Here is an 11,464-nt window from a genome sequence, read left to right as displayed (position 1 = left end):
GTGTGAGGAAGAGAGAGAAAAAGAGAGGGTGAGTGCATTAGTGAGCACACACACACACACACACACACACACACACACACACACACACACACACACACACACACACACACACACACACACACACACACACACACACACACACACACACACACACACACACACACACACACACACACACACACACACACACACCTTGAGGGACATGAAGGCTCCAGAAGAGTCGAAGGTCCCCATCTCTCCGTCCTCCTCATCCGTGCACCACTCGGGCAGCCCGTCCCTCTCCTCCTCCGCTCCCTCGCTTCCAGACCTCCGCCTCCCCCCCTCACTCCCTCCGTCGCGGAAGTCAAAGTCGAACTTCCTGCGGCGAACCTCCCCGTGTTCCCTCCAGCCGGCCGAGCGAGGACCTCCGTCTGGGGGGGGGGGGGGGGGGGGAGGATGGGGGTGGGGGGTGAACTCAGAGGGGCCTTCATCACTTTAAAAACACCGGCATGTGGTGTGTGTGTGTGTGTGTGTGTGTGTGTGGTGTGTGGTGTGTGTGTGTGTGTGTGTGTGTGTGTGTGGTGTGTGTGTGTGTGTGTGTGTGCGTGTGTGGTGTGTGTGGTGTGTGTGTGTGCATGTGCGTGTGCATGTGTGTGTGCGTGTATGTGGTGTGTGTGTGGTGTGTATGTGGTGTGTGTGGTGTGTATGTGGTGTGTGTGTGTGTGTATGTGGTGTGTGTGTGTGTGTGTGTGTACCGTCTCTGCGTGAGCCGGCCAGTCTCCAGCTCCCGCCCGCGTCTCCCCCATCCTCCTGCTCCTGCTCCTCTCTGAGTGTGCGCCAGTTGTCGCTGTCGGAGCGCGTGTACTCCTTCCTGCCGGCCGCGCTGACCTCCTCAAACCCCCCACGCACAACCTCCCTGCGCAGGGGCTTCTCGAAGCGCCGCTCACCCCTGCACACACACACACACACACACACACACACACAAACACACACACACGCACACACACACACACACGCACACACACACACACACACACACGCACACACACACACACACACACACAGGGGCGGTGAGGCGAGGGTCTGATGACTGTGTGCTGGGTGAAGACTGCGTGTAGGAGGGTGTGTGTGATACCTGTCGTCCCAACTCTGACTACGGTGGATCTCTCGAACGTTCCTGCTGAAACCCACCTCCCCATCTTCAGAACTTCTTTGGTAGAACCCTCCCTCTCCTCGACCTCTGCCTACACACACACACACACACACACACAGTCAAGTCATCCTCTTAAATGGTGCATCCTGAAGGTGCACTGGAAGACCTCCAGAACATTGAGGTGCTCTGACGTGATGTGCTTACACACATTTACTCTTCAGACTGGATGGTATCAAGTGGCGGCCAATAGAAGCCAGTCAGTCCTCCGACTGGCATATGACATTAATAACAGGGTCCCTCACCTCTGCCTCCCCTCACACTGCCTCTACCACGGGCTATACCAGCTGGGATGGCACCGCCTCCTTTACCCATAAGCCTCAGCACAGCCACACTATTGACGGACATGGAGAAATTCCGCTGTAGAGCAAAAAACAAAAATTTAAATGATTAAAACCAGAAGAATACATTTATTCATGATCCTCCCAGTTCTGTTGGACCCAGTTACAGTAGAGATGGGCCGCTATGGAGAAAACAACAGAACCACGTTCAGTGCTTAAGCAACATGAAAGCAGTGAATACTGTGTATACTATACCTACATGGGATCTGTTTGATAAACAAGCACGCTTTGGGTCATATGTCACCAGAGAGACACCGCCATCATCTGTGTGTGTGTGTGTTTCCAACATGTTCATCCTCAGTGAGGGTGTGTGTTTCTAACCTGCTCCTCCTCTGTGAGTGTGTGTGTGTGTTTCTAACCTGCTCCTCCTCTGTGAGTGTGTGTGTGTGTTTCTAACCTGCTCCTCCTCTGTGAGTGTGTGTGTGTTTCCAACCTGTTCCTCCTCTGTGAGTGTGTGTGTGTTTCTAACCTGCTCCTCCTCTGTGAGTGTGTGTGTGTGTGTGTTTCTAACCTGCTCCTCCTCTGTGAGGGGAACCAGTGCCAAAGGCTGCTGAGGCTCATCCTGCAGAATAGCAGCAAACTCCTTATCCTGCATGTCCTCTGGGACCTACACACACACACACACACACACACACACACACACACACACACTTCAATCTCAGAACTGATTAATTCAACACACTTGACTAAATATTAACTCCCTTCATAATAACTGCCGACACTACCCACCCCCCCACCCCCCCCCCCCTGGCCTACATTTCTGAAGCTCAGGTCCGTCTTAAGCACGTTACAACAACTGCTCTCGAATGCCCTCTGCAGAATGTGCAGAATGTGGAAATGAATACTGAAAGTCAAGCCGACTGGTCTGAACAGGGAGAAGCGAGTCAGCAGACATCACACGGGCGCTGTTGTGGCCAGCACACGCGTGCTGCAGTGGCAGGGGAACCAGCCAGGAATGAGCCCCAGTCCTTGCATGTTTTAACACTTCTGACCTCTTGTCAGGTTTTTTTTTTTTTTTTTTAAGCAGGCAGACACAGACAGCTGATCTCAGGTCAGTCAGACCTGAGCAAAAAACACTTATCACAGATCAGATTCCTTGTCGTGTTAAATCACAAACACTGGTCCTAAATAAGCAACGAGACGTTTCCTGAGTGTTAGCACTAGCACGTTGGGGCTGGAGGGCCGAGCGGACGCGTCCTCACCTTGTTGTCTTTGACATAAAGTGCTAGCATCTCCTCTCGGCCGTAGCGGTAGTCGGCCATCTTGTACTTTGGCATGGCGGGAGACGGAGGAGGGGAGGTGACGCTGCCTCCACTGGAAAGTGCACGAAGCCTGAGGCAGAAGGACACACACAGACAAAAGTAAGAAAGAGAAAAGAAATCCGTCTCGTCGTGTCGGCTCTTGGAGAATTCTCCACATGCTCGTCTGTGTTCATCTTCTACCCCGGGCTCTGTCGTTGAAGAACACCCCCCCCCACCCCCACCCCCACCCCCCCCCCCCCCCCCCCCCACGCCCACGTGGCTTTTCGAGGAAACGAGTTTGTATTCTGCACCACACGTGGCGAGTACAGGCGTAATCTTTCACTGGCCAGTGACCAACTATGCACATAGCAGTCCATCAGAAAGGTCCCAGTACTGGCATCACACGCCACACCTTACTAGCTAATCTCTACATAAACATTTACCGAGTGCCACGGGGGGGGAGGGATTAACGCTGGAGATTCAGGAGTGGTTTCGACAGAGAGGAAAAGCTCTCTGACTGCAGTTTTCCTGGCTATCACTGGGTAAGTACATAACGGAGTACGAGAAGAAAGAAACGAGAGAAGAAAAAACGAAAGTCATCTGAAAAGGGAGAGGAAGAGGTGGAGGATATTAGAAGCAATGAACAAAGCGTAGCGACGTGACAGGAAGAGGAAATAGGAAGGGATGAGGGCAAAGAAGATGAGGTGCGAAAGATGAAGAGAGAGAGAGAGAGAGAGAGAGAGAGAGAGAGAGAGAGCGCAATGACACCGGGCTTTGTGTTTACCATTCTGGGCCGAAGTTAAGTGTCTCAGCTGTCATATTCCTCCCTTCGTCTCTGAGCTGAATCTGAAAAATTAAAAACAGAAAAGAGAAAGAAATGAAAGTCGTGAGCTGAGAGCCAGACAAGTTAGACTTTGAGTGAGAGTGAGAGTTAGAGTTAGCTTTGCAATCCTCACAGAGGTAAGATCATTATAATGCAAGAAAGAGCAATGAAATACTCTTGAAGTTTAATACAGTTGTGCAAAATGAGTGACATGCCATTTCAATTAATGTTAACGCATCTCAAGAACACACACACACACACACACACACACGCACACACACACACACACACACACACACACACCTTACCCTGTCCAGAGGAGCGGAGCAGGCGAGACCAGGCTGGACCAGGCGTAGGTGAGAAGGCTGAGTGGTGTGTGTGCGCGTGAAGGTGTGTGTTTGTTAAGATTTCCACACTTAAAGAGTTGGGGGAAATAGCTGCCTGAAACTGGGCGTGTCCAGTAGGAAAAAGCTTAAATGTAAAGTAAAAGTCCTACTCACAGCCCTCGACAAACAGAACACAAAAACAAAACCCCCAAACAAATAAAAACATACAAAAAAAAAACCCCAAAAAACTTTGGACTGGAAAAAATGGTGAAAGAAAAAAAAAGAAAAAAAAAAAAAAAGATCCAACAACTGTGTGATAACAGCAAAACTTTGATTCTGGCGCGCTAAAATCTACTTCCAACTGCAGTAATCGGACGCTACAAACGGAAAAAGGCGAAATGCGTCGAGCTATCGCTGCGGTGTCCCTGCTGAGCGCGCCCTCAGCACCTGCTGTGTGGCTCCGGGTGAAGTGCTGTACGCCCGGGGCCCGCCAGGAAGCCCTCGTGCTCGCCAATGAGTCCTCGCCCACCTGAAGGCTGGAGAGAAGGAAGCAGGACACGCATGAGGAGGCCACGCCCACTTAGACCACGCCCCACCCAGGTCACACACCTTTTTAGAGATTAAACATTTTTAGGTTCAGGAAAACATTTGCAAGTTTCAATTCATATTTGATACACACCACAAAAGGTTTCGAGTTGATATAATAGATATAAAATGTTACCATATGCACGGTGCATTTACACATGCCAAGGTACCCTGGGGGTGGCGCACACATATTTAAAGTAGCCTCCATACACAGAGAGAGACAGTGTTGCACAAACAGCAACCTCCCTGATGCTCAACAAATCATCAACATCCTATTCGCTAGCACGGTAGTGTATGTTTCACCTCTGACTGATAATTATATTAATTATTGTTTTAATAAACAACTGATCCAATGATGTAATGGTTTTATATGCCAATCATAGTTGTATGTAGGGCTCAACAATCCTCCAGTTTAATTCTGGACAAGCGGGCTGCTTTGATTCAGACGATTCATGTTCATCCTGCAGTGTGTGTGTGTGTGGGGGGTGGGGGGGGGATTTTCTCCTTGAACATTCAGATCAAATGTATCAAACAGAAGATTCACCCCAAGTACAATAACAGGGCGGTTTCTGGGAGAGCCTTGGGACACTGCTACTGCTGAACTCCAACTGGGTGAGCTGCTTTCTCTTCAGGTTTCTTTAAGATCAGCTGGAGAGCTTCAGCCTTGCTCAAGGGCCAGCGTCAGGAGAGGGAGCGTTGGGCGTCACCTGCCGACAGCGCTCCAGAGGAAAGCCTATTAAATTGAGCCTTACGGCCTTCGGCAGCACAAAGAGCACTTCTCCACAACAGGTTCAAAATATTTATCCATCAAAGCCCATCTTATATCCCCTTAGAATTTCTTTTTCCATTTAACTGAACTGAAGCTTTTTAGATTTATATCTAAACCCATTCAGAATGGTGAAAATCAAAAAAAGTGCTGGAAAGACTATCCAAAGGGCTAGCATACTGTTCCTTTAGACGCACAGACCCGACACGCCGTGAGCTCAACCTGGTGTTGTGTGTCTCTCCTGCTACCCAGGGAACTCGGCTCGGCGAGATTGAGAATGCAAGGTATTAATTTAAACACTGTCCACAGCCATAAAAAGACAAGCAGCAAAACAAGTTCGTTAGGTCTAACCCAAGAGACGATCGCTGCCATCAACAGGCAATTAACAATATGGAGGAGCTGATTTAACATGCAAATGTGTGCAGCTCAAACTGGGTCAGGGAGGAACCACAACATCAACAGCTGAACTGGGACCAGCAGAACTGGCTGGAGGTGGAGAACACCAGTGAAGTCCAACTAGCTGAAATCAGTGTGTGTGTGTGTGTGTAACAGGGTTGTGACAGGATGGAGTTTCTTTTTTTTTTTTTCTTTCTTACCACGGTGCAACAGCAAAGCACGTTTGCTTCCCAAACTAAAGGAGGCGGGAGCCTATAATACTTCTTTGCTCGCAAGAGATTTGGTCAAGCGGCTCGTAGCTCCTCCCGAGGAAGTCCGGCGAACACAGGACGGTCCACTCCCAGATGTGGTCTTGTAACAACATACCTTATCGTTTTGTGTTTAATTAATAAGTCACACACACTTTCCATTTCGACTTCCCGACCTGCGTCCCGACGTTCCACCGCACGAGGTTCAACGTTGCTATGGAAGCGTGCGGCGCGTTTTCAACAATCTGATTTCTGTGCCTCCTTGCTAACCACAGAGTATTTCCTGTAGTGACGACGCCCCTCCCTCCCACCCTCTCCTGTGGTGCGTTGCACGTGTGAAAGTGCGACGGTGGTAATGAGCTCAACCCAGCGGACCCTGGGGACCACAGAACCGTGATGCCGCTGTAATGAGTCATCCTCACAGCCCTAAGACTTTGAACGCGAGAAACTAGACCACTTCATTCTAATTGACTTTTATGTAACCTGTTTATAAAATAATTACTTAATATGCATTCGCATGTTGGATGAAATATTGGTTCAATTCAAAGTACAACAACCCCTTGGCATAACTGAAATAAAACTAAAGTAATAAAACAGCATATCAAACAGATGACGGGGGTCATTACAGACAGCATCTCCATATTCAATGAGCCTCTCGCATAACTTTCTGTTTCGAGTCAGTAGGCAACCAATATAACTTCACTCAAATGTTAACTGACATTAATACTGATATTTATCATATAAAAATATGAATTTGAATCAGGAAACAAATTATAAATGAAAGCTTCTTGGGGGGCGGTGGGGTGTTCTTTCATGCTCCGCAAAAACAATATACAAAAACAAAAACACCCACAACAACCCACTGTTTACTGTGTGGTGAAGTCATGAGATCAGATGGGGTGATAAAACAATGTTCTGGCATCTGAAAAAAGGGAGATATGATTTTATGCTCCTAAAAGGCCTTAAGAAGAAGAACAGGATTAGACTATTCATGTGACTTGAAGAACAACAGGATTAGACTATTCATTGTAAAATCTATTTCCATATACTGCCATGTACATTTATTTGGGCATGTATGTACAGATGTATAAATGGTGTTACCCAGGCTACCATGTCAATGTCTCTGAGAGAAATATCAGGAACAAATTAAAAGGAAAATTCTTTTTTTTTTTTGTTGGTATTTATCAATTTAAAACACCACATTTGAGGGAAAATTGCTCCTTACCAATATGTATTCTATAAGCAAATACATGCTTAGTGTCCAAAATGTGTTTTATTTTTTAAAAGTACTGAAGCCTATCTAGCTAACGCAAGAGAAGCTTTCTGTCCAACTATTAGCATTTTGTAAACTGGCTGCACGCCACATCAAGCTGTTAGATATCCCGATCTGACACACGTGTTTGATGTTAGCTAATCCCCCTTGCATGTCTGACACCATTAAAGCATTCTTATCCTTAAAGAAGTAATGAAGCAAAAAATTCCATCTTCAAGATGGCTGCACCTACTGCTATGCAACTTTTAGAAGGAGCTCTTCTGATACGTGAGGCTATTCACATACACCAAAGAGAAGACAGTGGATATCAGGGTTTTTTTTAACTACGGTTCACCATACTCAGCCTCACGCTCACAAGATGTGGTCATTGCCTATGTAACTGTACTGCACATGCTAGCAACACCAAATACCAACACCAACACCAAATACCAACACCAATACCAAATACCAACACCAAATACCAACACCAAATACCAACACCAATACCAAATCCCAACACCAATACCAAATACCAACACCAATACCAAATCCCTGATGACTAGCCATTTGTAATGCTTCACAGGTCCACTGCATACATTAGGATTACATTTAAACATAATTAAATCACGTTTAACACTGCGTTTTACTAGAACTCAACTGCTATCGCAAGGTTAGCGTTAGTGTCCACCACTCCATGCAGTCTGAAAGCATTAGCATACTTATAAATATTAATTAATAAAGAAAGAAAAAAAAATCCAGCCACAGTGGCAAGCAGCTCCAGGAGTGAAAACCTGCACACTTTGGCAAACTACAGCCTAGAAACCACCCCACTCCCTCGGCCCAGAAACCACCCCACTCCCTCGGCCCAGAAACCACCCCACTCCCTCGGCCCAGAAACCACCCCACTCCCTCGGCCCAGAAACCACCCCACTCCCTCGGCCCAGAAACCACCCCACTCCCTCGGCCCAGAAACCACCCCACTCCCTCGGCCCAGAAAGCAGAGGATCACATACCAACAATTGCACAGAAAAAAAGAAGAAGAAAAAAAAGAAATGCAGCCACATGTGCTTTTATTAAAGGAATTCAGAGTTGGCACTTGGCACAAATGAAGTCAGAGGCTGAGTGGGCACAGAAAAACTAGACGGCTGTAGTTAAGAGCTCGGAGGACAGCAGACTGGTTCTCAGCATCACACCTTGCAGCTCACGGGACGGCCAGTCTCTGCACTCCAAGATCACCGATACTGCAGCACTGTGTGAATCAGCAGTCCAAGTAATGGCCCGATAAGAGTTTTTGCTCTGCTGTCCCTTACAAGACATTCATTTTATCTAGAAAATGCATTTTTTTTATTATTATGCTGCTCTAATCCTTAACCACATCATATAAAGTTCTACCTTATCGCAACGTGATATCGTGCTCGTGTTGTGCAAATTGAGCTTGTAGTATTGGCTTGCAGCAACAACATGACCACATTAAGTTGTTAGGAAATCTCAATGTAACACACTTGTGTCTGACACCACTATGACATTCCCATGCATAATAATAACAAAAAACAAAAACGGAAGCTAAAACATAATTCTGTTTTCAAGATGGCTGCAACTACTGCTGTGCAACACAGACTTCATTAGTGAGCAACATTCAGGAGCTCTTCTGATAAGTTAGGCTAGTTGCACACTGAATAAATGACAACAAATGACTTTTCCTTTTGCATATTACTTGATCACACCCAACCTCATGCAGACAAGGGCCCGTCACTAACTACACGCTTGTGAGGGAAACACAGGAGAGTTCACCACCCCGGGACACGGTTCGTCCACTCCAGGTGGCCGTGAACTCTCACTCAATGGGCCTCGTTTCTCCACACACACACACACACACACACACACACACACACACACACACACACACACACACACACACACCATTTCCGTGTGACGAGGGTTCAGCCCCATTCATCTGGGGACGTTTGGATATTCAAACTACAGAACTTGGTGAGACTCTAAACCAGCTCCTAGACACCTGGGTCGGCAGAACCGTCTCTCTCGCCCCCACTCAGGACCGGGCCCGATATGACCGTGTTTCAGCGTGCCCGCCACAGTGAAGCCCAGCAAACAGTGACGGGGCGGAGTGTGTGTGTGTGAGTGAGTGTATGAGTGAGTGTGTATGAGTGTGTATCCGTGTGTGTGTGTGTGTGAGAGAGAGAGAGAGAGAGAGAGAGACTCCCCCCCCCCCCTTTTCTGTGGCCTCCAAACCCGGGTCTCCAACTTAACTCCACCAGCTTGCGCCGCCCGCCCGAGATCAACACTCGGGCCTAACGGCCCCCGACACACCACCGAGCTCACACACACACACACACACACACACTAAAGGACGGCCGTGCCCACCGTGCGTCCGGAGCGACAAACGCGTCCTATTCCGGGTGGTGCGGTACCATCAGATCGCAGTGTCCGCCCGTGGACCAGCTGGTGCTGAAGGGTGGTGTTGTGATCCTCACGGGTGGAGGTGGTGTACGCGGTGACTCCTGCTCTCTCGGTGTGTGTGTGTCCGACGGCGCGGTGTGTGTGATCGCTGCTCTGTTGTTTGTGTTTGGGGAAGATGGCCGCTCCTACTGCACGGAGACCACGTGACCGGGCTGCTGGAGGGTCACACCGCCTCACGCGGGACGTTACAGCGCGATTAAAACACCCCAAACACACGGAGATTAAACGAGGAAATAAATACAATGGTCTAAAATATATTTATAATCGATGATCATTTTAATCAGTCAGTGCTTTAGCCGTATGACGCCTGTCAATCTGCTGGAATTAACGTTCACGCAGTAAAGCGGTAAAGTGAGTGTCAGAGTGGGGCAACAATTGTTTGGTGGGGCAGATTCGGACCCGGAGACGTTGTGTGTATCTGGGTTTAGTTTAAACCTGGTTTAAACACGACCTGCGTAGTTAATGGAAACAAACAGGAATAGCTTCCGGTTCAAGAGGTCACACACTTCCGGGATCTGCAGCGATACGAGGCGGTAAACTCGCTCTTTCTCTTGTGTGTCGTTGTTTTCATCGGTGGAGTTTTCAAACTCCATATTTACTTTTCTACGTTAATCGCTAATCATTCTTGGTCAAGGTTATTAGTATTTTATATGACACTAACTGCCACGTGTATCCAACCCTAGAAGGATTCTCCGACCCGCCGCGTACGAGGATCTGAGATGGCAGAGCCCAGAAGTCCGGTCACCACGTCGGTACCCCAGAACCCACTGGGCTTCTCACCGTCAGAGACCACTGTGGAGATGGACCCGGTGGAGTACACGCTCCGTAAGAGACTACCCAGGAAGTTGCCGAAGAGGCGCAACGACGTGTACATCAACATGAAGACCGACTTCAAGGCCCAGCTGACGAGGTGTCAGAAGCTGCTGGACGGCAGCGCAGGTCACAGGGAGATCTGCATTCACGGATTGGGACTTGCTATTAACAGAGCCATTAATATTGCCTTGCAGCTCCAGGCTTTCAGCCAGGGGGCGCTGCAGCTGGCTGCCAACACGTCCACCGTGGAGTTGATAGACGATCTGGAGCCAGAAGACCCAGACGAAGCCGGGGAACCTCTAACTCGCACAAGGAACAACTCGGCCATCCACATCAAAGTGTTCTACCCCAGTACCTAGAGACAGCAGTCACAACAGGCCGACTCCAGAGTAAAGATGAAGAACACCCTACTCACCACTCGCATCCTTCCACACGGCTAATCCATGATGTAGGGCCTAGATGATGACCTCCATTATTTGTACCTGAGTTTGGATTTTTAGAAGCAGAAGTGGCGAGATCCTGTCATAACGGGGATGCCATAGACTGGACTTGACTGAATGTCTCTGCATGTCCATGTTTGCTCTTGTCACTGAACCGCATGGATTTAAAGTACAGATCATAAGTACTCTTCGAGATAAACATCATCTTTATTTATGAAACCACTGACAAAAGCCCTGTAGAAAGTGTAGATTTTCATAGAAATACAACTTCAGCATACAAAAATGTTTTAGTGGTGTACTAATAAAAAAACAATTGAGTTAAAAAAATATTGCTTGCTTTTGCCAATGTGTGTTGTATTTCCCCAAGAACCAAAACTTGTGTTATCTAAGAAATACCTTATTTTGTTCTGATATTGTTGAGCAACATGATAAATGTCATTAATCGATTGTTCTGTTGTGTACTTGTTGAAAATAAACACAATTAAATGCACTCGTGCCAATCCTAATGCTAATGGACAGAATAGGCCTCTGCTTATACTGGTTAGAAACAGTCAAGAAGCATCAGT

General features: G+C 47.8%; 2 protein-coding genes across 5 annotated transcripts in view; one reads left to right on the top strand and one right to left on the bottom strand.

The window, feature by feature from the left end:
* Window positions 1-9,690, bottom strand: part of gigyf1a (GRB10 interacting GYF protein 1a) — a 17,063-nt gene extending 7,373 nt beyond the window's left edge. For 2 of the 3 annotated variants that reach the window (XM_076987346.1, XM_076987349.1), the window contains exons 1-9: window positions 9,550-9,690; window positions 3,903-4,456; window positions 3,556-3,617; window positions 2,733-2,862; window positions 2,042-2,137; window positions 1,435-1,549; window positions 1,115-1,223; window positions 735-928; window positions 193-410 (exon numbers count right to left, since the gene is read on the bottom strand). In XM_076987346.1, coding sequence (XP_076843461.1) covers window positions 193-410; window positions 735-928; window positions 1,115-1,223; window positions 1,435-1,549; window positions 2,042-2,137; window positions 2,733-2,862; window positions 3,556-3,590 — 897 coding nt within the window. In that variant the 5' untranslated portion in view covers window positions 3,591-3,617; window positions 3,903-4,456; window positions 9,550-9,690. The remainder of the gene's footprint in view (window positions 1-192; window positions 411-734; window positions 929-1,114; window positions 1,224-1,434; window positions 1,550-2,041; window positions 2,138-2,732; window positions 2,863-3,555; window positions 3,618-3,902; window positions 4,457-9,549) is intronic. The other variant, XM_076987348.1, reaches the window with a different exon arrangement.
* On the top strand, window positions 9,562-11,388 carry pop7 (POP7 homolog, ribonuclease P/MRP subunit). 2 transcript variants are annotated; one of them, XM_076987355.1, is made up of 2 exons: window positions 9,562-9,697; window positions 10,329-11,388. In XM_076987355.1, the coding sequence occupies exon 2, from the start codon at window positions 10,365-10,367 to the stop codon at window positions 10,815-10,817; it is 453 nt and encodes a 150-aa protein (XP_076843470.1). In that variant the 5' UTR covers window positions 9,562-9,697; window positions 10,329-10,364; the 3' UTR covers window positions 10,818-11,388. The 2 variants fall into 2 exon arrangements, with proteins under 2 accessions (XP_076843470.1, XP_076843469.1); XM_076987354.1 differs by lacking the exon at window positions 9,562-9,697 and adding an exon at window positions 9,795-10,178.
* Window positions 11,389-11,464: the final 76 nt, after the last annotated feature.

The sequence above is a fragment of the Brachyhypopomus gauderio genome, unplaced genomic scaffold (genome assembly GCF_052324685.1).
Source record: "Brachyhypopomus gauderio isolate BG-103 unplaced genomic scaffold, BGAUD_0.2 sc52, whole genome shotgun sequence".
NCBI lineage: Eukaryota > Metazoa > Chordata > Actinopteri > Gymnotiformes > Hypopomidae > Brachyhypopomus > Brachyhypopomus gauderio.
This window is presented reverse-complemented; position numbering and strand designations above follow the sequence as displayed.